The 26,574-nt window shown below is 51.4% G+C and overlaps 1 protein-coding gene across 1 annotated transcript; it reads left to right on the top strand.

Annotated features, from left to right (window-relative positions):
* Window positions 1-110: 110 nt before the first annotated feature.
* FAIM2 (Fas apoptotic inhibitory molecule 2) lies at window positions 111-26,388 on the top strand. The gene is made up of 12 exons (XM_016151805.2): window positions 111-253; window positions 3,389-3,587; window positions 5,818-5,918; window positions 6,340-6,404; window positions 6,841-6,894; window positions 11,638-11,688; window positions 12,028-12,067; window positions 12,592-12,629; window positions 13,155-13,242; window positions 13,453-13,548; window positions 15,239-15,292; window positions 26,133-26,388. Exons 1-12 carry the CDS (start codon window positions 239-241, stop codon window positions 26,280-26,282), a joined length of 951 nt encoding a protein of 316 aa, XP_016007291.1. The 5' UTR covers window positions 111-238; the 3' UTR covers window positions 26,283-26,388.
* The last annotated feature ends 186 nt before the right edge of the window (window positions 26,389-26,574 follow it).

The following is a 26,574-nucleotide window of genomic DNA, read 5'->3' on the forward strand; positions in this document are numbered from 1 at the left end:
AGCTTACTGCCTCCACCTCTCAGCTCGCGAATCCGCAGAGGCCTCCGCTGCAGCCTCCGGGCCCGCCCCCGATCCCCTCTCCCCACCTCCCCGCCCGGATGGTACGTTCCGATCCGTCTGGCCCGGCTGCAGTGGATGTTGCTAGAATCCACGCGGAGGAAGAAAGAGACGCAGGCAGGCTGCGGTGACCCAAGCGGCCGCCCCTGCCTCAGGGACCCCTTCCCCGTGAGACGGCATCATGACCCAGGGAAAGGTACCGGCATCTCCCCCGCCTGCACCATCCTCCATCCTCCAGCTTTCTGGCTCCCTGTCATCCTAAGCAAGCTCTCTGGACCACTATAACCATCCTCCCCTGGCTCTTTGCGAAGGTCCTCTATGGTCCTTGCTGAAGTTAGAGGACCAAAAGGCCCATTTCAAAAAACGGGCCAGGGCCTCTTCTTGCCCATCAAGCTCACCTCTCTTCCCCTGGCTCCCTTCTACCCTTGCTTTGACATCACAGGACCCTACACAGATAGCCACCCCGCCTCAGGTATCCGTGTGTGTGTGTGTGTGTGTGTGTGTGTGTGTGTGTGTGTGTGTGTTTTCACCGGGGTGAGCCCTGAGGGGCAGTTCCTATCCAGCATCCCCCTCTAATCCAATCCCAACCCCAACCACATTAGCTCATCATTTGCACCCTCCGCAGAAATACCCCCCACGAAACTCCCTGTCATTATTCTACATCTAGATACATCCCCTGTGGTTGGGGGTTACTATGGCAACCCTGCATCCGGATGCTCTAATTTTTGTTTTGGTTTTGGCAGGGCATGGGACTGGATAGGGCCAGATAAAACATCTCTTTTTTTTTCCAGTTCTAGGCCAGAAATGTAGGGGAGGGGCTGGGGCAGAGACTTGGCTGGCCTAGTGGGGTTATATAATAGCAACAGCCTGTAGAATTATACAACCACCAGGGCCTGGGGCAAAGGCGGAGAGTCTTCTGGCCTTCTGTTTGGGGGTGTTAAGGGTTGGGCTGAGAAAACAGAAGAGGACCCTCCCCTACACTCCCCCTCTTTTCTCTGAGATGAGCATCAGAGCCAATGGCAGCCTTCCTTGGGCTCTCGGACCCTCCTCTCCCTGTTTTTAAGCTCATCAGGCATCAAAATGATGTCATTGGGTGATACCACTACCTGCTATTAGGTAGACCTCACTCAGGAATGCCGGGGGGGGGGGGGGGGATGTGTAGGTGGGGAAAGACCCAGGAGTCTCTGGTGGATTAAGTGGCAGGGAGAGGGCTGGTGAGGAGGACTAGCTTTGAACAGGGCTGAAGTCAGAGGTGAGCATCCTTTTCTCAGGGCACATGCCCTGGGTCCGGGCTCAGAGGACCTTAGTTTTGTGGGGCTGAAATGGATGTTCCTGGGCATCACCCTTCTGGTCTGGGCAATGACGGAGACTAGGGAGTGGGGAAGCAGATGATCCAGGGCCACATTCCTACAGGCTTGTGCTTCAGGCTCTTCCCAAGAGAGGTCTTGGGGGCTTAAAATGAGAGCTCCCCCCTCTCCTGATCCTCTCCCTCCACTCCCCACTTCCACCTCCACCATAAGGTCGTTGACAGTTGCTTCCTGTCCTGAGGTGAGTATATTGTCCCTGCCTCTTCTGCCTCCCCTCCCTGTCCCCAGTTAATTCATAGGCTTTCTTGTGATGAAAAAGATCCCCAGTTCAGTGGTCTTCAGGGCTGAATGAGAGCAGAGATCTGGTACTTGCTCAGCTCTGGGGGCCTCGGCTAGATGCACCCTCAAAAGAAGGGACTATGAGGCCTTCCCAGTTTAACACATTCTTTTTTGGAATCAGACATAACTCATTTTCTGAGGTTCAGTCCTTTTGTTTCTCAGTTTTGAAATTATCCCTCTACCTCAATCTTTCACTCTTTGGCAACATAGTTCAGGCCTTCAAAGCTCATAGCCTCTCACCAAAGCTAAATGTGAACCTCGTGGGATCAAGGGGCACATCTGGTGTAAATGACCTGGAGTTTTCAACCTGCCACAGGCAGATTTCCCTCTGGGCCTCAGTTTCCTCATCTATAAAATGAAGGAAAAGACTGAATTAGGTGACTTCTGAGATCTCTTCCAAAACTGACATTCTGTGCTTCTGTTCTGATTTGGGGGAAGGACTGAGATTCCAGGAAGACAGGGCCAGAGCAGGACCCTCAGCCCGGGCTTCGTGCCCTTCCTTTATCCTTCAGTTCCCATTCCTCTTCCTTCCCCCACCCCCCATCTCCTCCCCACTTTCTGTTTCCCTGCTCTCTCATCCCCCCTCTCCTTGTGTCACCGTCAGCCCAGCAGAAGGTGGCCAGTCCCAGTGAATGGTGCCTGAGCTCCACAGCCCAATGGGCCACATGTAGCTCCGTGACCTTGGACAAGCCATTCTTCCTTTCTGATCCTCAGTTCCCGCATTTTAAAACAGAGGTCAAAATATACCTAGCAAGATAGCAGGGAGAGTAAATGAGAAAACTTTTCATTCAATAATACTTTGAGGGTCCACATTGTGCCAGGACTTCCTTGAACCCCAGAGAAGCGGTGGAATCATACAGACCCAGATCCTGCTTCAGGAACCATGATTACCAATGGGGGATCTCCTAAGAAGTTTCTTCTTCCTCAGTTCTTAGCCCAGCTCATGTGTGCCCTTGGCCAGCCCTGACCCTCCTGGAGCTCAGTTCTCCCATCTATAAAATAGGAAGATCCCCCCCACCTCACCGCCCAGCTTTATTGAGTTATAAGTGACAAATAGAAATTGCATGGATTTAAGATATAAAACTTGATGTTTTGATATACATACGCATTGCGAAATGATCATAAGCTAGTTAGCATATCCATCACTTCACATAGTTCCCCCTTTTTTTTATGGCAAGAACACTTAAGATCTAACCCTCTCAGCAGATTTTAAATATACAATACAGTATTGTTAACTACAGTCACCATGTCGTACATTAGATCTCTAGAATTTTGTCATCTTGCATAACTGAAACTTTGTACCCTTTGACCAACATCTTCTCATTTCCCCCCACCTCCCAAGCCCTGGCAACCACTATTCTATTCTGTTTCTACGAGCTGACTATTTTAGATTCCACGTATAAGTGAGATCATGCAGTTTTTGTCTTTTTGTGTCTGGCTTATTTCACTTAGCATAATGTCTTCCAGGTTCATCCATGTTGTCACAAATGGAAGGATTTCCTTCTTTTTAAAGGCTGAATAGTATTTCATTGTATACATATACCACAAAAGTAGGGAGATTCTTGTCTACATCCCTCACCCTCCAGGTGAGACAGTACCCATGGAACTTCCAAATTTGAAGGGCTGGCGAGGAGGGTTTGAAAAGCGTCCTTTCCCTTGTGACCATCTTTGCCTCTACTTCACAGCTCTCCGTGGCTAACAAGGCCCCCGGGACCGAGGGGCAGCAGCAGCAGGCGAATGGTGAGAAGAAGGAGGCACCAGCAGTGCCCTCGGCCCCACCCTCCTATGAGGAAGCCACCTCCGGGGAAGGGCTGAAGGCAGGGGCCTTCCCCCCAGCCCCTTCAGCTGTGCCTCTCCACCCCAGCTGGGCCTATGTGGACCCTAGTAAGTCTCTCCGCTCCCTCAGACTGGAGCATCACAGGGAGTGGTAGGAGCACATGGAAAACATGGGTAGGAAGTTCCCCAGAAATAGACGCACTGTGCAGTTGTTGTAGGAGGCTCTGTTGTCAAAGGCTTGGGATTTGGAGGATTGTTCTGAGGGTAAGTCGAGGCGGACTCCATGAAAAGGGAGACATGCAATGCCTGCAGTCAGAGAGCTTTTGAATGGGGACGAGGGGGTTTTTTCAAGTCACCATGCTAGGACAAACAGAGGGAACAGATGAAGGGAGAAAAACTAGGGGGGCTAGTCTAAAAAGGCTCCCCTAAATGAAAGAGATGCAGAGAAGGGATGAGGCGAGGACAGAGTGGATACAGGAAGGGGCAGCATGATACCGCCGCTGGCTACGGGCGGGGCTGGCTCCCTGCGAGGGGGGGTCAGCATGTTTACGTGTTAGCTGATATGAAACCTTAGTAGGGACACAACCCCATGGAGGCCCCAGGGGCGTTTGGGGGCCAGAAGCCTGAGAATCCACTTCGCCCACCACTCTCCTCCCTTCCCTCCCCCAGGCCATTGTGGGGAACATGATGTGGGATGGTGTGTGGATGCCAGTATCCCTCAGGACCAGGAATAATTCAGAGGCAGACTCACCCAGGCTGAAGCCAGCTCCTTGCAGATCAAGACTTGTAGCTGGTGGGAACCTCAGTGAGGCTGAGCGGTCTATGGGAGCTTTGCCTCAGGGCAGAGAACATACAGCTGTCCGCAAGCTATAAGGAAGAATCTCTTCTCAAATTTCCCTCAGCTCCTTCAGGCTCTTCAACAGCCCCTCAAACCCCTCCCCCACCTTATCAACCCCACCCCCAGCAGAATTCTAGAAGTGGTCCTAGGGACAATGCCTCAGCCAGAGCGTCTGCTCACAAGGAGTGGCCACCATGGTCCGCACCGCCCACTATAAAACCCCTCATTCCAGATCCAAGCAGACCTACTGGAAGGCCAATCAAGGTCTGGTGTTCACAGGAGCCCTTCTCTCTGCCCCAGACACCCACAGGGCTGCTTCCTCCCTCCTTTTCTCCCCTTTGGTGGGTTCTGAATTATCTTGGTAAAGAGACAGGAATATGAGTGTTCAAGGCTGAAAGAATGGCATGCGCAGAGGCCCAGTGGCAAGAGGGCATGTGGCTGAAAAAAATATAGTTAGATAGGAGAAAAATAGGAGGGAGTAATGTGCAGTGGGTCTAGAGGGCTCATGGGAGGCTGCAGAGGCTTTGTTAAGGAACTTGAACTTGAGTAAAAGGCAGTGAAGAGCTATTGAAGAGCTTGAAGCAGACCAGTGCCATGGTCAGCTTTGCAAGCCCAAGACTGAGGGGCTGTTACTGGGATGGGAGGAGGGTGGGAAGATCATGTAAAACTGATGGGGGACAATGGAAGAGAATGGAGTGGACATGTGTGAGGCCTCAGGAAAGCTCTGGACAAAGGGTGTAAGAGAGAGGGTGGTATAGCTCCCATCAGGCACAGAACCATAAGGCTTTCACTTTTATCTCATTTTGTCCCTATAAGGTGGGTATCACTGACCCATACCGGAGAGGAGACTCAGAGAAGGCTGGGGATTTGCTCGAGGTTACACAGCTAGTCAGTATTAGAGGAAGAGCCACATATGGATCTGTTTGATTGTGGAGCTTGTGCTCTTCTGAAAGTCTGAGTTCTGGGATCAACCCCCAAAACTTCAGCCCCACCCACACCCCATTTTTAGTCCTGTCCTAACGTTATTTCCCAGCTGGAGCACTCACAGGACCACCCAATTGGTACCCATTTCCCACCCGAAGGATGTCAGAGCAAGCTAGGGTCAGGACCTTTGACCCTGGGATATGTTAGATAGCCCTGAGAGCTTGTTTGTCCCTCCCTGATTCTCAGCCATAGAGAGTGTCCAGGGAGTGGGGTGGAGGACACAAAAGGAAAGGGTCACATTTGTATGGCAGAGCTTGGCCCCCAGGGAGCCTCAGCCTGGGAGAAGGGAAGGAGAAGGGAGATGACAGTTTATTCTCAGGACTCAGAATAGGGAAGGTGAGAAGCAAAGGGAAAGAGATTTGGGGATCTGGTGAGAGGTTTGAGAATGTGGGTGGAGAGGAAGTCTTCATCTGGTCTGGGAGGCCAGTTTGACAAAAGGCAGCTCTGAGAAGGTGGCCATTGGAGGCAGTATTTAAATACATGGGAGCCCTCATGGCCCTCCCCTTGCCCACCCAGGCAGCAGCTCCAACTATGACAACGGTTTCCCTGGAGACCATGAGCTCTTCACCACCTTCAGCTGGGATGACCAGAAAGTTCGTCGAGTCTTCATCAGAAAGGTAACTGTCTCTCCCCAGTTCTCCAGGGCTGGAGGGGTGGGTTGGGGAACCTTTCAAAAAGCCCCTGGCTTAACCCTCTGCCTGCAGAGGCCACCGCCTCCTCTTCCCTTGTGATGCCAGGTGACAGCAGCTGCTGGGAAGTGCTTCCTTAGGTTTCACCCGCTGCCCCTGCTACTCCTAACCACATAGCCTCTTCCCTCCCGATACTGTGGGGAACCTTTCCTATGGGCGTGGGCTCTGGAACATCTTTACTTTCCTTTTACCTTGTCCTGAATTTGTTCTAATGACCCTCAAGGAAAATGAGGGCACGGGATGCAGGTCTGGAGAGTAGATGATGGGGTCACCGGGAAGCTGGCGAGCTGAGCCTCCTTGGCCTCAAACAGGGCTCCCCGAGCTGAGTGAAACGCCCTCTCACCCCCAGGTTTATACCATCCTGCTGATCCAGCTGCTGGTGACCTTTGGTGTCGTGGCTCTCTTTACCTTCTGGTGAGTTGGCATTGTGGACCGGCACCTTGCAGGGTGGCTGTGGGCAGGCCGGGGTGGGAGGACCCAGAACCAGATGTCTCTTGAATGTTCGCCCGAAGAGATTTGTGTGGAGCAGTGGACCTCCTCGTGCCAGGAGAAAACCTTAGAACTTTTTATATGTACATGGAGGAGCCCTGCATCCAGAGCAGGGAGGACACGGTGCCCTCCGGGCCTGTGGGGGTCTGTGAGGCAGTCATTGCTCTCAGATCTTCTAGCCCCATACCCAGGCATCTTCGAGTCCCAAGCTGGGACAATAGCTGGGGCTCCCTAAGCCACCAGGAGTACATGCCTCCTTTCTTCCTCTCAAGTCCTATAAACTGTGGAGGGCGATTGCAGATGTTGAGCCAGAATTAGACAGAGGGTAAATTCTTATTCTTTCTCCCTCCTTTCTCTGCAGTGACCCTGTTAAAGACTATGTCCAGGCCAACCCAGGCTGGTACTGGGCATCCTAGTGAGTATGCCCCAGGCTCCCAGGCCCCTTCCAGGGAGCCCTCAGCAGGACATGGTGGGAAATATCTCCTGACAGAATGCAAACCCATGGCATCTCCACACCCCATAGGAGCTGTCCTCACAAGAGCATGGCCAGAAGGGCCTTTCTGTAGTGTTTAGATCCTAGGGGGAAGGGAGGAGATGGGTGTGGGTTCTGGTGCCTGCCCAGGGAGGGAAGGGTGAGGTTGGGACCATGGCTGGAGAGACTCACACCTTGGCCCGAAAGGGAAGGAGGAGTGGGACATCTTGGTCCATACTAATAATAATGTTGCTACTCTTATTAATATCATTGTTATTCATGCTTACTAATTGAATTATTAGTTATAATAGCTACCACTTATAGAATGCCTAATAAGGGCTGGGCATTGTTCTGTGTGCTTGATGTATGGTATTGCGTTTATTCCTCAAGTCTACTGGGTGTGATTTCCGCAGAAACTTGAGGCTCAGACAAGTTGACTAATGTGCCCAGGGTCACACAGTGGTGAAGCTGAGATTCAAACCCAGGATTCAGGTTGAAATTTATGCTCTCAATCCCTCTGCTTGGCAGGCTCACTTCTTCCTGAGCCACTCCCCACCTGGTTGAAACATGGCAGGTAACTTAAAAGAGGTTTGACAGTGTAGGTGATTCTAACCTTCCTACCTGGGCAATTAAGGAGTCATTCTGGATAATTCCAAGCCAGAACCATGCTGGACTCACCCACTATGAGCCTGTACTGGGGCTGCTGGGGAGGAGGATAGGTAGTGGGCAGCACGAGACAACATATGAAAGAGTAGAGCTCAGAGGAGAGGAGAAGGGAAGATGTGAGTGAGTCCGGTAGACCAAGCCCTCAGTGCTTCAAAGGATGGAGAGTGGAGTGACTTAAGCAAAAGCATGGCAGTGGGACTGCACATGGTACATTTGGTAAATTAGGGACTAGATTGTCAGAGGGCTGGAAGACTCATGTAGGGCCATCCGGACCATCTCAGAGAATAGTGAGGCCTTATGGGATAGAGGCTCAGGTTGATAGCCAACGGGCTTGCACCACTAGGGTGGTCCCAGGCTTGTTACTGGAAAGGGATCTGGTGGGGGTGTGGGCTTCAGCCCAAAGCCTGCAGGACCACCTTGAGCCCAGAACAGTCTCAGAGTAGGTCTAGAGTTTATACAAGCCAGCCAGAAGCTTGCCACCAAGAAGCTTCTCTTTTCTCCAGAGGCTCATGGGAAGAAGGCTTCTCCTGGCCTCTTGGGCTCCTCATAGGAGCAGAGGAGTGGAAGGGAGGCTCAGTTAGTTAAGTTGGAGGTCCCAGGGGAGGAGACACTCACACCCAGAGCCTTTCGTGAGGCACAGGACAGAGAGCCTGTCCGCAGAACAGACAGGAGGCATGAGTTTAGGGGAACCGAGAGACACCGTGTGGTAAAGCTAATGAGGCCCCAGGGACTGCCACCTGGGCCAGCTCACACAGCAGGTTGACATGGCTCCCAGCACGTCAGCACCACCTGGTAGCCTCGGGCGCCCTGAGAACTCTGGAATGGAGTCCCCAGGCCCCGCGCCAGGCCTTCTGTGGGAAGGTCTGCAGGACGGCAAGCCCTGAGCAGATGGTGGCAGGAGGACAGCCCAGAAATGAGCAGGCTCGGAAGTGGGGCAGAGCCCACCCTGCTGAGGGCAGGCATGAGATTCTGGCCTCTAAATGGTGAACTTGATCAGCGTCCCTGCTAGACATCTCCAGGCAGAAAACAGAGATGCTCTCCCTGGCTCAGGGCTGGGAGGCGGTAGAGAGAAATGGGAAGTGGGCATGGACTGTGTGCTTTTTATGGGGTGTCACAAAGCCTTCAAGATACTTGGGAATTCTGCCACCAAGAAGCTTCTCTTTTCTCCAGAAGAGCAGCCCTTGGCTCTGCCCTGCCCCTTCTCTACCCCTCAACTCTGTCCACCCTGGCCCCTGAATCTGCCTCCGAGTCTGAGATCTAATAGTCTTACCTCCTCCAACATATCAAGTCCCTAATAGCAATAAGAATAAAACAGCTTTTAAAAAAACTTTTTTGTGTGAGGTGCTGTGCTAAGTGCTTTACCGATGTTTTTCATTTAATCCTTACAATGAGCCTACTAGGCAGATACTATTATTATCCACGTTTTACAGATGAGGCAATTAAGGCTCAGTGAGAAGTTATTGCTTCTGAAACAGAATAGCCAGGATCTAAGCCCCCAGTCTTTCTGATTGCAAAGCTTGTGCACCCCTCCCCCACCCCATGGCCCAGGACTGGTCTAGAGCAGGACATATGGGTGGAGGACACTGGGTTTAGACGCTGGCCTCCACCTGAGCCACACTCCTCTGTCCTGACACTCTGTAAACAACCCATGGCTCCAGTCCAGGCCCTGGGGCCCAGGCTCTGACTCAAAAGTCAATCTTTCTCTCACTACTGCTATGACTCATTCTCTGCCCCCTGGGATGGCAGCCTTCCGGCACCCCCAACCCCCACCCCCACCCTCAGCTTTCTCGAGGCCCCAGTCATCTCCCTCAGTGATCTCTTGCCTTATTGTCTGATTGCTCCCTCTGAGCCATGGCAATGGAAACTGTGGGTCTCCCTACAGTGGGTTGGAGTAAGGGCTGTGGGGTGGAGGTAAGGGAACCAGGCGGAGGAGGAAAAGTGTGAGACCAGAGCTGGGGTGAAGAAGGTCAGAAACTTTCCAGGAAGCTGTCAGTCTTATTATAATAATAACAACTCCCATCCTCAAGTACTTATCCCGTGCCAGGCCCAGTGCTAAATGCTTGATGTGCATTCTTTCATTCAATTCTCACCACAGCCCAATGAGTTGACACCAATATTCCTGTTTTCCAAAGCAGGGAACTGAGGCTCTGCAATTAAGTAACTTGTTCAAGGTCACATGATAGTAGTGGCAGAGCTGGGATATGAATGCAAGTGTCAAGTTCCAGAGCTGCAGCATAACCCCCAGGTCATCGGTCCCTCTGCCCTTCCCCCAGATTGCTTGTCTTGAGGGTTGAGGAGCTATGGACCAGAGAGAAAAGGAGACTGGTCCCTTGCCCTAAGGAGGCTTCCAGTCTGCCCAGGGGGACAGGACCCACACCCAGGACACACATAGACAAGGTATTATTATTGTTGTTGTTGAACTAACTGACTAATGACTCAAACGAGACCAAAAGAGAGCAGTTGCTGGAGTGTTTCTCAACTGGGACGGGACAGGAGATTCTGCTGTTCCTCATGGAGCAGGATATTCAGCAGCCACAGCCCCAGTGTTAAGAATCTGTCAGTCACTGTGACAACAGTTCCACATTCGAGAACCACTGAAGAATAGGAAAGGGTAGAGGTGGAGGGCTACTCTTCACCAAATCCAACAGGCTTGTCTTAACCCTACATTCCCTGTCCTTTTACGTTTCATCTTGAAATATTTAAAGATTACCTAGACAGTGCCACTCTCCGGGTTAGAAGGTAGGAATACAAATGAGTAGGTCACAGACTGGCCCCCTAGATGTTACACCTGGGGGTCAGATGAGCAGGCCCATGAAGGGTGGGGGTGCAGGCTTCCATTGAGGTATGCCCATGGTACATGGAGGAAGTCCCTCTAACCCAGGCCTCAGGCACACTTTGCCAGTCAGCCCTTTCTAGCAGGAGCAGAGTGTGAGGGTACAGTTGAACAGAGGGTGATGAGAGGGGAGAAGGGAGAGGAGAGGGGTGAAGTGTAGTGAGGGATGGGCTGAAGAGGTAGACAGGGGTGGATCATGCAAGGTATTGCCAGGTTTTTGAGAATTTTACACAGAAGGCAGGGCTAGAAGCAGGAGGACCTGAGAGAGAGAAGTGACCCTACCTAAAGGGCCGATAGTGGGAATGCAGAAAAGGGGACAGATTTGAAAGCTGCCTAGGTAGGAGGATCAACAGGTCCAAGTGGTTAATTGGGCATGGCAGGGTGAAAGTCAAGGATGATGTTGAGACTTCTGGTTGGGTAACTTGGAGGGTACATGATGTCTTCCGCAACAGGCATGCAGGAGTGGAGCAAGGAAGGCGAGTTCGGGTCCAACCTGTTGAATCTGGCGTGTTTCTGAACAATTTGATATTCAAGTCTCTGGTTGAGAAGGCAAATCAAATGAGAAATATGGGTGTGAGTCATGAGCGTTTGCCTGATAAAGGGAACCCTGTGGATGAGTGAGCCGACCAGAGAGAACACAAAGGGAGATTTGCCCCGCAGGACCCTAAGCATAGAAGGAAGGAAGCATATTTAGAGGTACTCTGAAGGAGATTGAAGAGTGGCCAGGGAGGTAGGAGGGGACCCAAGAATATATCATCGTGGAACCAGGGGAACAATGAAGAGATCAGATATTATTGGAAAGTCAGTTAAGATATGAATGACAAGTGTCAGTTGGAGTCAATGAGTCATATTGATGTAGCATCATATTGTATGTGAGATTTTTCTTGGAAATAATGAGATAAGGTCCAGGGAAACCACTTTAGATTGGATGGTCAGCTATTCTATGGCACCCAAATATTTCTAGAAGCAGGCTCATCCTGTTTCCCTTCCTCTCTTTTAGAATTGGATCGCCACCACCCCCCCCACCCCCCCGCCGCTCATTGCTAAATTCTAGGATGACGGTAACCTTACCCCAGCCCCCATCATCCTGCCCGATTCCCTGTGGGAGTAGAGTGTGGTGAGCAGGGGACTGGATGGAGAGGTCTCAGGGGGGACTAGCTGACTCACCATCCATCTGTCTTTCACAGTGCTGTATTCTTTGCGACCTACCTGACCCTGGCCTGCTGTTCTGGACCTAGGTATGATGATGGCTTGAGGAGCAACTTGTGGAAACATGAGCAAGATCTTGGGCATTCTGGTCCCAGTCCTGCCTACCACCAGTGTACTGTGCACCCCCAAAAGGGCCCCAGCCCTCTCTGGACTCCATCATGCAGGCCTGCCTCCTCCCTCCTTTACTTGACACTTCTTAGGTGGGAGGAGGGTGAACGTACAGATTGGGGCACATGGAAATGTGGCTGAAGAAAGAGCCTCCAAGGAGTGGGGGTGGGGGTGGGCAGACCCACTCCCTGCAGCAGTGACCCAGCCTGCAGCTGCTGGCACCCCACACACTCCTCTGAACTCGGTGGCTTCCCTTGCAGGAGGCATTTCCCCTGGAACCTGATTCTCCTGACCATCTTTGTAAGTGATCTGAGGTGGCTGGGGAGAGATGCCAAGTGGGGCTAGGAGGAGGAGGGAAGGAGGATGAGCCTGGAGTGCCAGGAAGTCTAGGCCGGGGATGTCTAATGTGAGGCCACTGGTGGAGACAGGGGCATTTTAATCCCACTTCTTCCACAAAGATGTCCACCTTCTCCGATGGGCTTAGTCTTCCCTCTCCCTTTCCATCCACAGTAACTTTCCATTGTGATTTTGTTTGTAAGAGCTTTGTATGCAGCATCCTAGAGCTATGAATAATAAAAGGTGGCTGGGGGCAGGTGGTCTGAGAAAAAGGAGCAGAGCCAGGCTGCAAAAGGGAGAAAGATGTAGCCGGCACAAAGCCTGTTGAGATGCTTCTTTGCCAGGCCCAAGTCCTGGAAATAAATGTGCGTGTGAGCAAAACAGACATAAAGTTGGAGGATATATGCAAGGGGTGGAGACCTAGGGTGGTCTTTGAAGGGATCTGGGCTCTAAAGTCAGTTCTGGAGCATTCCTGTTTTACCTTTCAGACCCTGTCCATGGCCTACCTCACTGGGATGTTGTCCAGGTAAAGAGGACAGGTGGTAAAGGAGGGGCCATAGGTCAGGCTTGGTGCCAGGGACTAGCCACACCCTGGGAAGAGCTGCCCCTAAAAACCGTCACTCCTGGGAGCATTTGAATGGGGGAGGGGATTCAGGGAGGCAGGAAACATTGGCCTAGAGCCCTCTCCCCCATACACTCTGCTGGATAGTGTCTCTAGGACCTGGCCTGGTGGGTGGGGTAGGGTGGGAGATGAAAGAGACCAAGGTGACTCCTATCAGGCTGTAGCTGAAAATATCCTAGACTTATGATCATGAAGTTCCCACCTCAGGCACCAGCACAAACCCCTCTCAACCCCTCTCCCACTTCTCTAAGATCCTTCTAACAGAGAAAGGCCAGGGAAGCAGGGAGAGGAAGGCCCCTGGGAAAGGGTAGAGGTTGGGGGCCAGAGGTTACAAGATCAGGTTCCAGCAGAAGAGAGCGGGCCTGGGAGGAGGGCCAGGGGAGCCCAGAAGTCCTGTTGGAAGCTGAGCCCTGGCCTGTGGTCCTGCAGCTACTACAACACCACGTCTGTGTTGCTGTGCCTGGGCATCACCGCCCTTGTCTGCCTCTCTGTCACTGTCTTCAGCTTCCAGACCAAGGTCAGCTCTGGGGCCTATGGGCAGGGAGATGGGGTTAGGGGATCTAAGCTTAGAGCCCTGGCTGGTGAGAGGTAAAGGGGGTGAGCTGAGTGTGGGAAGGCCACTCGGGGGATTGGAGGGGAAAAGAACACTGAGTTCCAGGGGTGAGCACTAAATGTGCCTGCAGTAAAGGCCTCAGCCTGGTAGCTGACATCTGTCCCATCTTTGTAGTTTGACTTCACTTCCTGCCAGGGTGTGCTCTTTGTGCTGCTCATGACTCTCTTCTTCAGTGGACTTATCCTGGCCATCCTCCTGCCCTTCCAATATGTGAGTCTTGAGAGCTCCCAGTGGGCCCCATGGGGAGGGAGGGGGCGCTGCTGGCCCGAGGGTGCTGTTTCCTTCCACACCCTCCAGGGAAGGCCCAGAGCCAAAGGCCCACAGCCTGCCATCCTGTCCAGCCCCTCCTGGCACCTGCCCTGGTCTTGTTGGCAGTGTAAGCAAACCAACAAGGAGGCCTTTCTTGGCAAGCCCAGGCAGCTGCCTGCTTCACAAGCCACATCCGGCTTCACTTTTCCCGTCTTCTCCTCTCAAGGAGGAGGTGAGGCTGGGGGATGGGGTATGCCACAGAGCATTTAAAGCCCTGGCAGGGGAGGGAGCTCTGGAGCTCTGGAGCTTTAGAGCAACATGGGGCCACCAGGCCCAGAGGGAGGGCCCTGAGGAAGGGCTTCCTGAAGCCCTTGGGGGATAAGCCAAGTTCAGAAGGCAGACATTGGCCAGCCAAGCAGGTAGGGGTTGGGGCAGCGGGCCCTGAGCCTACCCCCGCCCGCAATGGAGCATCCAGGGAGCCAGCCAAATCTCAGCTCTTTTACAAATGTCCAGCCTGCCCTGGAAAACCCATCCAGGACTGCTCAGGGCTCAGTGACCCATTCCAGGTGCTCAGGCCACTGCAGATGGGGAAGGGGCAGATTGAGGGCATCACAGGAGGGGCCTAAAGTTTAAATCCTGAGAACCCAAGAGATGAAGCTATTGGAGCCCGGCTGGAGTCTCAGTGCTTATACCCATCCCGTGCTCCTCTTGGTGCATGGTTCCCATGGCCCCTTTTCTTCCAGGTTGAGAGCAGCAGTCCTTCCCCGCACCTGATCCTGCTGAGCCCTAGCCCCCAGGGCATTGGCTCCCAGTCCAGGACAGCAGGATTGGTTCTGGCATTTCCTTGGCTCTTCCCTGGATCCTGTTAACGAAGGGAGGGGCCGGAGCTGGCCTGAGGCCCTCTGTGTATCTAGGGTGGGGGTACAGGAAGGGGCCCCAGAGCTTCAAAGAACCCTTTATCGACCTAGTTCAGGCTGCTGGGATGCCTATATTTCCAGGAATCCTCTGGGGAAAGGCCCTATAGAGAGCGCAACTGGTATGGTACCTCTAATAGGGTTTCCACACACAGCTGGGTGACCTTGAGACCTGGGGGAACCTGAGATTAGGCAGAGATGCTATTCCAGCCTCTGCAGGCAATCTCATTATGCATAGCTAGCAGGGATACCAGATAGCTCCCACCATACTCCTAAGTTCAAATCCTTGTCCCCTTCCACCTGAGCCCCTTACCTGCACAGGCAGAGCCTATGAATTCCCCACAGAGGAACAGACAGACCCAGTACAGGCCAGGCAGGAGGGAGCAGCCTCGGGCCAGACCCAGGTTGGGAGGATGACAGAGCCCAACAGGATGAATTACTCTTGTGCTACCTGAGCCTGGGGCTGCATGTGGAGGAAACAAATGCCAGGCTTTTGGAGCACACCCCTGTCGGGCCCTCCATGCTCACTGTTCTTCTGGAGTTCCACTACCCACCCCGAGCACACAGATAATCAAGAGTTGGGGGAAGTATGGGGTGGCTGCAAGCAGATGCCCAGGGGACAGAAGGTGACCAGGGGGCAGAAGGTTCCACATCCTCTATTCTGTGGGCTGAGCCCTCCTCCCTGCCTCACCACCCCATCTTGCCATCTCTAAGCCCATTTTGTGTCTGCCCCACAGGTGCCCTGGCTCCACGCAGTGTATGCCGTGCTAGGAGCAGGCGTGTTTACATTGGTAAGTGTAGCTCCCTGGGGGCCTTGCCTTCTCAGCTTCTGATCATCTGCCCAGGCCCCTCCACCATCCCTGCCTTCCTCATAGTCCTCTTCCCTGAGGGCTGGGCAGGGCTTGGTGCTAGGGTGAGGGAATTCTCTCTGGTCTCCAAGACAGACCAGCCCATCTGGGCAGAGGGGGAAGGAAGGTTCTAACATCAACTTAAGCTTTAAGCAGCTGGGAAGACATACCCCTAGCTCCTGGGGAGAGCCAGTGCTGCTTGTAGGAGTTGGAGAATGAGGGCGCCCTGACCACGTGGACTAAGTTAGTTGTGGCTCTACTAGAGGTAATCTGGGAAGGCTTCTTGGAGCAAGGACTCCTTGTACCCTGTGAGGGAAAGGCACCTAGATGGAGCTTGTTCTTGGATGTTCCCACAAAACTGAGAGTGTTGACGACAATAATTGTGATTCTGATAATAATAGCTAATATTTATTGAGCACTTGCTCTCCCTGCCTGGCAAGCTCTCCATGTGCACTTCATCCTCACCATAACTCTACAAAATAGGTTCTGTTGTTATCGAATTAAGATGAGGAATCTGAATCTCAGAGGTGTTAAATAATTTGCCCAAGGTTATTTAGCATTTTAGGAAGTGGTAGGGCTCAGTTAGGAACTGGACCGTCTGGCTTCAGAGCCCCACTCAGGGTCTGGGGCTAGGTGGGGAGGGGATTGGGGTGTCTGGAAGCAGATAGCCCAGGGGACAGAAGGTGACCAAGGGCAGACATGGAACCTGGAGCGGCCCGACACAGACCCTTTGCTCAGATGGGCCCCAAACATGAATGTGATGGTGCTCCAGGATCCACCTAGGGATAAGCTCACATCGGTGACATCTCTTTGGGGGCAGGGGGGAGGGGAGGGGCCGCGGGATACAAGGTAAACATTTACTGCTGGCAGGAACAGTGACCAGGCTGGCTGTCTTCTCCTTTATTGGAATGTTCAGCTTAACTCAGTCTGGCCAGAGTTCTGGGCTTAGTCACAGGTTCCAGAGGCTTGTGGGTGACAAACTGGGGGAGCAGAGAAGGGGGAAATAGGGGATTAGACCTATGAGCAGAGGTTTGGAGGTTTTGGATGGAGATCAAGCCCGGAATAGAAGTGTGGTAGGTTCATTCGTTCATTCCCACAGGTCTTTATTGAGCACCTACTATGTGTGATGTGCTTTGCTGTGTCCCCAGGAAGCCATGGTCAATAAGAAGAACACAGCGTGTGGCACATAGTGGCACTCAGTAAATATTGGCGGAATGAGTAAATGACCTCCAGGCTCAGAACTTGAGGGCTGGAAGGGACTAAAAAGGGTTCTAGTGAAACTCCAAGTCCCTCCTTTTACAGATGAGGAAACTGAACCCTAAACAAGTTAAGTGATTTGTCCCACGTTTCCTAGCAAGATAATGGCCTATTAACTAAGTGTGGCCTTGGTCAAGACTAGGTGACCAACTTATCTCAGCTTACCCAGAACTTTCCCAGTTTTAGCACTAAAAGTCTCACTTCTTGGGGGACCCCTTAAATCTTCAGCAAACCAGGATGCTTGGTCACCCTTCAACACTAACTTCTCTCAGCTCCTGGACCAGTGCACTTTCTTCCAGGCAATATGTGCCAAAGGCAAGTTCAGACTAGAAGGATGGCATGGGAAATGTGCGAGGAGGAGAGAAAAAGGGAAGGTCACACTGGAGAAAGTGAGTCTGCGGGGGCATCAGAAGGTAGCCAGAGTTTGCCAGGGGCAAATAGAAGAACAGGGGTCAGTGCAGGGCAGAGTGGGAGAATGGTGAGCATGATAGAGGAGGGTCCCGGAGTTCACGCGGCTTCATGCAGATCAGGCCACGACAAGTGTGTCAGCAACATGGGGAGGCTGTCTGTACAAGTAAGGTTCGATGAACAGTAATCTGTTAAATTTGTTTAGTAATCCCTTGTGTTATTAGGATAATCAAAATAATCCCAACCACCCGTTCCACTCTTTACATTTTACAAAGCAGTTTCACACCTATTACTTCATTGGATTTCCACCGTAACCCAGGGAGGGAGGCAGCCTGATGTTATAAGACCTTCTTTCTACATACGAAGCCCTAGGTGTTAAGGGGCTGGCACAGAGTCCCACTGTCAGTGAGGAGCAGATCTAGGACAAGGCCCAGGTGTCCTGGGTTCACCCTGATACCACTTCTAAGTGCCCCCAGATTCCCCCTCAAAGAGGATAACTCCTATTGGCTTGAGGTTCAGAAAGGCAGAGCTCTCTCCAGTAATTTAGCTCCCTCTTCCCTTGCATCCTCAGTGTTGCCCTCTGTGCTGAATTAGTCCCAACAGCATAGAAACAGGCTATAATACACACGCACGCACGCACGCATGCACGCACACATGTCCCTTGCTCCCTACTCCTCACCCTGCTTTCTCTCCATAGCATTTCTCATCCCCTAACATATCAGATGTTTTCGTGACTTGTTTGTTTTTTCGTTTGTCTCCCTCTAGCAAAAGTGTAAGTTTGTCTGGCTTGTTTACCGCTTCATCCCCAGTGCCTAGAACAGTGCTTGGCACACAGTATGTGGAATGAACGGATGCTGTGAAATGAATGGATGCCTGAGAGGCACATCTGAGGTGCTGTCAGAGCAGGCAAAGAAAACAGCTGCACGGTTGACTTAAGGGCTGCTGCCTCCTAGGTCTTCTGTGAGTCACAGGGGAGGAGGAACCACAGTGCCTAATTACCCATTAAGGTCTCATTAAGAGATCAACATACCTAAAGGCCCTGTTGGGCTCATCCTGCAGGTTATGTAAACAACAGTCAGGAGCATGTGGTGTGAATCTTCCAGTTCCTTGCGTTTTCTAGAGTTAAAGGAGGGAGGACATTCCGCATGTCCCCTGGGTCCTATGGGGTAGGGGAGAGTTGAGGAGGGGGTCGCTGGACTCATTCCCCTCCCTCTCCTCAGTGTCAAGTGGACAGAGGCTCTCAGTGGCCCAGCCCCACACAAATTAACTCAGAAGGTCCTCGATCTCAATCTGACCTGCTTCTAGCATCAGTTCTGTCCTGTGGAATCTGTGGTCACCTAGCTCCAATCCATTTCCAGAAGCAGCATCCAGCACCGCTGGTCCCTCCATCTGCCCATCCTGGCATCTCCCACCTACCCTTTGGGGACGTCTCAGCTCCCTGAGGGGCCCTCCCAGCACTGCAGCTAGAAGGATTGTAAGATAGCATGCAGCGCATCCCTGCCCTGCACCCTGCTTCAAGGAGGATGTGTGAGAAACAGGTAAAGAGAAGTGTCAGAGAAGGTCCAGATCCCCAGTGAGAACCACATCCTAACTCTCACAAGCCTGAGCCTTGGAAGGGCTGTGAGAATCAAACGATTTTCTCTCTAATAGATTGCAGCCTCTCCCCTGAAAGACTGTCCTCTCTGGGGGCAGGGCCATCCATTTGGATTAAGTTGAGATTGGGGGGTGGGGAACCCCAGGCTTCTTAGGGCTGTGGTTCAGGCTTGAGGAACAGGCCCCTTCTAGGCCTCACCTTGTCTCGCCTTGATACATTCTCAAGAGGCCTTAGGTTTCCTGCCTCACCCTACCCCATACCCACTGGGTGCCAGACCCAAATGCCAGTGGAAGTGGGTGAGTCAGCCAAAAGATACTAGCCCCATCCTCCTCTCCCCTCTAGTGCTCTCTCCTTAGGTGCTTTGTAGAAACTCATGGAAAGTCAGTCAGGGAAGCGGGAGGCCTGGGCTGGGCTGGGCTGGGCTGGGGCAAAGCGGAGAGCCTGGAACAGAGCAGGAGGGCTGGGGCGAGAAGAGAGAGAGTGGGTGGGGCTGAGGGCTTGACCTGCAGGTTTCAAGGCTGTGGCTGAGCCTCCAGTGCCCACATGACTTTGGGCAGGTTGCTCTACCTCAGAGTTAGTTCTTCTTTGGGGACACGCAAAAGCTATTTAGAGTTCCCCATTCACCTAAATCAGGAAGCCAAGCCCAGAGGCCTAGGGAAGAACTAGGCATAGCACTTTAGAAGTTAGGTGATAGGCCCAATGGGAACAGAGGCTAGGAGACCAGTTAGGAGGCCACGGCAGTGTCTTAAAGCCAGGGTAGGGTGGCAGGGAGAATGTGTGTGGTCAGTACTAGATGCTTCAGGGACCAATGGTGTTTGGATGAGTGAAGCTTCGATAGGAAATTGTTTTGTTTGTAGAGATGCTGGGCCTCCAACCACTGGACACACACAGGCACCTGGCCTCAGTCCCTGGAAGAAAAGGAAGGCCAAGACTGTGAGCTCTAAAAGCTGGCAGGGATCTCCCTACATTGAGGCCCAGAGAGAGCACACCCGGACACATACACACACTACACACATGCCGGACTTACATACCCCCCTCACACACACACAATCACACTATGTTAGCTGCCAAGCTGGATGCAAGCATTTCCCTGACTCTCAGCCCAGCATTCTTTTCACTCTATCACACTGTCCATTTGACAGATGGGATAATAGGGACCCAGAGAGGCCATCCAGATTGATAACCCCACAGCAGGAGGACCCAGAAAGGCCTTTGCAACCTCTGTCACCTTGAGGCTAGGCTTTAAGCAGTTACTTCCATCCAGCACCAACAGGGACTCCTTGTCCCCCAGACATGATGGCATCTGAGAGATTCAGGAAGAAGACTTCATTCTGCCCCCTTACCATCTCTCACCCTGCCTTTCTGGTGGGGGCCATGATCTATGCCCTACCTTCTTCACAGAGAAGCATTTTGAAAAGTAAGAGTAGCTACACAAACCCAAGCCAGGGGTATGATTTTATTTTAGATTTACCTATTTCTTTCAGAGTCTAGAGGCCCTTTTGCCTCAGCGGTTTACATGAGCCTGAAAGATCCCGTGAGAACCTTCTCTGTTCTGTCACCCACCCTCTTGCCACTAACACCTCACCTGAAGCATCACCTGACCCTCTGGAAGTGAAGTGGATTGCTTCAGGGAGGGAGGAAGGGTGGATTGACCGGTAATTGCTCCTGTAGGGGAAAGTACACTCAAAGGTGTCCCTCTCCCAGTCCTCACCAGGCCTCACCTCAGTCTCACTTCCTGAGGTGCTAATCCCCAGGAACCAACGCCCTGCTCAAACCAAGCCCTAACAACACCCAGGCCCAGAGAAGGCAAAAGAAGCCTCCCCATCTCCAGCCCTGAAGGTAGGGGACTGAGGGACACGGTGATTCAGATGACCTTTAGGACATGAGGCAGAGGAGTATCTACACTGGCAGAGGCAGGGCAGGGAGGGGAGGAGTGCCTGCTCTAGTATGCAGGGTGGGGGTTCTCAAGAGCAGAGCCAGGAGGAGAGGCTGTCAGAAGAGCAGGGGAGTAGGTAGCTCTCCAGATGATCACGTACACTCCACCCAAGTGTATGAGCCTAACTCATCCTTTTACCACTGTGACCTTGGGCAAGTTATTTGACCTCTCTGTGCTTCAGTTGCCTCATCTTTAAAACAGAGCTGATATTAACTCTTACGAGACTGTAGTAATGATTACATAAGATAATATATAAAAGGGGAAAAGAGGACAGCCAAGCACCCGAACGTGGTAGTTTCTCAACTCCTCATTGCCCTTACTATAAATGTGAACCTTGTGATTCAGACAACAAAATTTTGGAGCAGGGTATCTGGGTTCAGATCCATCCTCTGCCACATTTTAGCTGTGTGGACTGATCCAAGCAGGTAACCTCTGTGTGCTTCCATTTTCTTTTTTTTATCCGTAAAATGCAGATAACAATAGTACACACCTCATAGATCATTGTAACTTTAAATGAATTAATACATGTAAAGCACTTAGGAAGTGCCTGGCACATCATCAGTGATTCGTAAGTATTACCTGTTAGTAATAATCAGTTGCCTGAAGTCAGAGACAAGATTTGAACCCAGGTCTGTGTGACTCCCCAGTCCATGTTCTTAAGGATTATATTACACTCGTACCCTGCTTTGTAGGACCATCCACAGGCTCTCTCACATACTTTTGCGCACTGCTCCCCTTTCGTCCTAGGCCATCCTTTTTGACTCACATGCCTGCAAGACCCTATTCCTATAGTAGCCCCTCTGGTGGTGCACACCAGCACACAGCGCTATGTGCAGTTGTCTGTGTCATTTAAATTTTTGATACCCAGATCAGTCAAGACAAGAGAAATGTGTTATGTTGGCTCCAGGCAATTAATAGACTCCAAGCCTCTACTCAACACCTCTCCTTCACCCTATCCTGCATCCCTACCTAGGGCACAAGGCTTAAGGCTGGTTGTCTCTTTCTAAAGAATCTCCAAAGCTCAGCCTCAGTCCTAGAAAGTGATGGCAGGACCAGGTGATCCCAGCACTCCCTGAATCCCCCAGGAAGTCTGTGGTGCTCTTGGCCATGAGCTCTATTTGGGATTCTCTTATTCTCTTCCTATCTCTTCCATCCTGCCACACACACACACACACACACACACACACACACACACGCACACACACACAGGCTTAAAGTAATGTCACATGGTGGAAAAAACAGGATTTGGGGTCAGAAGACTTGAGCTGTCCTCTTGGCTATGTGAAGTGGGCAAGTCACTTACATTCTCTGTGCCTCAGTCTCCTCGGCTATATGATGGAGATGGTAATGCAGCACCTGTCACAGAGGTTTATGGCAAGAGTTCACAAATTCTTCTTTTGTATAACTTTAACCCTTTTTAAAATTTTGAATTACATAATGTGTGATTACATTTGTTCATATATTTCATTGTTTAAAAATTTTACATACTATAGGTTGGCAAACGTTGTTTTGACCATGATCCTCACTGCCTTTCCCAGTGGTAGCTGCTGTCATCAATCTCCTTCCAGACCTTTCGATATGCATTTTGCAGATACTTGCTGTATAGGCTCCTATGAAATAGTTTTGTGAGGTTAACATAAAGGGGATCATCTGCTACAGATTTTTCTCATCGTAGTATGTATTAGAGATGTTGCTGCCTCAGTACTGCTGCCCACAGTTTATTTTAATATCCTCTAACTGATAGTGTGGGGTTGTTTTCAGTGTTTCACTGTTAGGACCAACGCTGCAATGGGTGGCCTTGGGTGTGCTGCTCTGTGCACTCATGCTGGCATTTCTGTAGGACGTACATGGTCCACGTGCTATTTTTAATGCTGATTCAACACATTGCAACCCAAGCTTTTTGTATTCAGTGCTTGTTTGTTAGTGACTGTGAGCTGGCCTTTCCATGGCATGGCTTCCCTAGAGCCTTGCAGCCTTACCTCTGGGAGGACAACGGACATAAGTTTAGGTCCTGGACACAGCAGGGTCAAGCTGAGTGTGTATCCAGGGGGCTCTGGCCAGGTCCAGCACTGGCCAATAGGGTGAACCGGGAAAGTTTGCTTTGGCTCCTCAGCCCTCTGTGAGTACCCCCTCCTTCCCCGAAAGCTCTCTCTATCCCCATCTCTATCAGAATAGGACAGGTGATCTGGTTCCAGCACTGGATAAATAATTATCAGCAAATCATTCGCCTGCTCTGAGACTCCTTTCCTCACATGTAAAATAGTAATAATAATGTCTACCTCCCAGGGCTAGTGAGATGAGATAAAGGATTAGTGTGTGAAAGGACTATCCGGACATCAGTTAGTAGCATACTAGTCCTGCTCCTGCCCCTCATCCTGTCTCATGTGCTCCTCCTGCAGAGTCTTATATTCAGCTGGCTACTAACTCAAGTACCTGCTGTCCTTTTCGATATTAGTGGCTAACCCAGGTTTTAGCTGTCAACTGAGATTTTAACTGCCAATTAGGATGTTAACTATAACCAAGACATCTGCTCTCAACCAAGACGTTAGTTAACAATGCTTACCATCACCCAGGGGGATTATCAGTAGGTAACTTTTCCCCATGAATGCTTGCTCACAATCTAATCTCTGATAATGCCTTTTGCTGACATTAGACTGTCAGTTCTCTGAAAGCAAGTTCCTTAGAACAGAGTAGATGCTGAATAAATATTTTGGGGTATACACTAATGAAAAGCCTTCAGTTGACTCGCAGGCATGAGGTTGCAGTGATGGGCAGTGCCAGGCAGTAGAATTGGATTTGGGGCAAGCTATCTCAGAGAACACCACACAGATAAGCATCCATGGCCATACACCAAGGGCAGGGGCAGAAATCATTTCATTCCTCTTTTCTCCTAGGGAAGAGCCAGCTGGCTCCTCTAGGAGGCCTCCTGGGTGAATGCTTCTTGGGAGGGGCCATCCCCAAACCTGGTCAGGTCCAAAGCTTCCAGGTTGAGAGATTCATTTTCATTAGCTCACCCAGGAGTGACCAGGCTCTGGGAAACCAACCAGGCAAGCTACTGATTGATAAGCCAGATCAGCAGTTTATTAACTTTTGCTGGCAGTTGTGACTGCAAAGTAGCTTGTAGCATTGGAGTTGGCCCCTCTCCTTGCTTGTTCTCTCTACAGAAGGAAAATTTATTTGAGAATCCAAATCAAAGTCAGGAGCATAGACTAGATTGAAATGATACTAAAGAATAATAGCCGATGCCGCATGTATGATGTCATATATTTATCCTCAAAATCACACCATAGTATAGCCATTACTATTGTCGCGTTCTGTAGATGAGGATACTGAGTTCAAGTGGGTGACAGCTACTGAGGAATGATACCAGCGCTCAAACTGGCGTCCCAGCTCCAGCCTGGTGTTCTCAGGTGCCCGTCCCTCAGAGGCTGGCATACTCTGCACAGGGCCCCCTCAGCCCTGGCTATGGCTCCCTATTTTCCTTCTGTTAAGGCCACACAGCTACCCCAATAACATTTCTGCCTCCTTGATTAACCGCAGGAGACACCAGAGGCTCAGCATCAGCATACACAGGTTCTCAAGAGGGCACCTCTTCTTCTGCAGATAATAACAATAAAACCACATTAATAGCTACCATTCATTAAGTGCTTACCATGTGTCAGGCACCGTGCCAGGTGCTTTGCACACATTATCTCCCTGTCACAACAACCTCAGGAGAAAAAAAAACTCATCTCCCTTTTATAGATATGGGCTTACAGGCTCAGAGAGACTAAATATCTTGCCCAGGGTCCCACCACTAGTGAGCAGCAGAGGTGAGCGTGGAATCCAGTTGGTCTGACTTTCAAGCCCACACTCATTATTACCCCCAAATCCCCACCTCAGGGTAATGTGCCTATATGTCCTACTTGCTGGAGTTGCTCCCTGTTGGAACCTCTGCCCCCTGTGCACTGGGGGCACTGTCACCAAAGGCAGGGATCTTCACAGGCTTCCACTAGGCTGTGCCTAAAGCTACCCCAACGAACCTGGTTCCTGGAGTCAGGGAGTCTGGTGTCTGGGGTGAAGAAAATAGAGTTGGGCCCCAGCCCCCAGCATAAAGTGCAAGCTCAGTGGGCAGGCCCCAGCCCCCTCCCTCTGTCCTCTTCCCCTCCCACTCCTGCCACACTGAATTCCTCATTCATCACACCATGCCCCTCACCTCCAGGGCTCCCCTCAGCCTTCTCAGTCTAGCAAACTCCTATTCATCCTTCAGAGCCCAGGTGAAGTGTCACTTCTCTTGGGATACCTGCCTTCTGCCCAATCAGCCCTAATAGTTATACCATTTACTGGGTTTTAATGTAACCATCTCAGTGTCTCCCACTAAGTAGTGAGCTCCAAAAGCAGGCATTTGTGTTCCTTATTGTCTCTGAAGCTCTTCGCAAGTCACTGGCATCAGCTCTTGCCCCATACATATTTATGATATAATAAATGTTTCAGAGGACCCAAGGAACACAGGTCCACACACAGGTGACAAAAGAGCTGGGCACAGCCCAGTTAACAAGAATGTGAATTGATTTAAAGAATTCTAATCCCATGTGGATCAGTGGTTCATAACCTTTGAGACACTAATGGAACTTTTTGGCTTCTTTCTCCCAGAAAAGTACACAATGCCCATCAAATTTCATATGCTACTTCTGGTGGGGTTCTGCTCCACAGCCTGGACCCCAGAGAAAAGCCATGTGGGAGGAGTAGGAGTAGGTGGGAACAGTGGGAAGGCCTGGTAGGGGGCAGCAAGGTGGCAGAGGGGAGCCATCCGTAAGAGACTAACTGTTCATAGTCCAGTAGGCAGGGAAGGCACCCTGGGGAGAGCCTGTTCCTGGGCAAGAGGGGCATAAACCCCAGGTGCTGCCTGCAAACGGTATAGCAGTGTGGTTAAACATTGGGGGCCCTGGAGCACGCCTGCTCGGGTTCAAATCCTGGTTTTGCTATTTTCTCCCTATGTAACCATGGGCAAGTCCTAATATCTCGGGGCTGTGGTTTCTTGGGATAATAGAATCCATACTCGGTAGGGATATCATTAGCACTAAGTGGGCTAGTGTGTGTAAAGCACTGAATAAGTGCCTGTTCTTTGCTCACTAAGCATTCATTTATGTTCTAACTAAGAGCAGGGCATGGCAAGAAGACTAGGCCTCAGCTTGAAGGTCCCATCAGGTTTTCTTCTCCGGGAAGCCTTCCCTAACTCTCTGCCACACTCACGTAGGTCAGGTCCCTTGTGATCAGCGCCACAGGCTTTGGTTACACTCATCATACTAATGATTACTTCCCATTATTCTCGAAGCTTGATGAGGTAAGGGATCTTGACTGTTTTGTTTTTTCCTGTATTCGTGTGCATGGCACATAATAGGTGCTCAGTTAATAGGTGTTACATTCGAGGTAAAAGCTGTTGGGAAAGTTTCAGGTTCCAGGCTGTTACAGGAGGGTCAGCGAGCAGCCAGGCAGCAGGTGTTGGTGGCAAAATCTGGGGTGGGCCTTGGTGGGGATATTGGGCCCTCTTGGGCAGTGTCACAGTGCCTGAAACTTCTGACTTCTCCTCTCTCTTCGCCTTCCCTCAGTTCCTGGCATTTGACACCCAGTTGCTGATGGGTAACCGACGCCACTCACTGAGCCCCGAGGAGTATATTTTTGGAGCCCTCAACATTTACCTAGACATCATCTACATCTTCACCTTCTTCCTGCAGCTTTTTGGCACCAACCGGGAATGAGAAGCCCTTCCCATCCCACCCTCTTCCTTCAGAGAATGCTCCCTTGCTGGTCCTCTGACCCTCCCTGTGCTCCTGCAAGCCCAGATATAAACTAGCTGCCAGCCCAGCCTGTGGCCAGCCTGCTCACTCCCTCAGCCCAACCCGCATCCTCACCCTCAGCAGCTTGTACCTGTGCCATCAGGGCTCTGTGGAACCGAAGTCACACCACCCCTTGTGCTGCCCCTCTCGTCCAGTTACAACTCCCAAAGTGGATCAGTCAAGGCTGGAAGTTCCCCTTTGTGTTCGAGGACCC

Source organism: Rousettus aegyptiacus, unplaced genomic scaffold, assembly GCF_014176215.1.
Source record: "Rousettus aegyptiacus isolate mRouAeg1 unplaced genomic scaffold, mRouAeg1.p scaffold_m13_p_2, whole genome shotgun sequence".
NCBI classification, from domain to species: Eukaryota; Metazoa; Chordata; class Mammalia; order Chiroptera; family Pteropodidae; genus Rousettus; species Rousettus aegyptiacus.

What these genes read in the sequence shown, in the direction of transcription:
- FAIM2 (XM_016151805.2), top strand. An exon ending in GGCTGGTACTGGGCATCCTA is followed by an intron (nt 6,895 to 11,637) that starts GTGAGTATGCCC and finishes TGTCTTTCACAG; the next exon opens with TGCTGTATTCTTTGCGACCT. An exon ending in CTCACTGGGATGTTGTCCAG is followed by an intron (nt 12,630 to 13,154) that starts GTAAAGAGGACA and finishes GTGGTCCTGCAG; the next exon opens with CTACTACAACACCACGTCTG.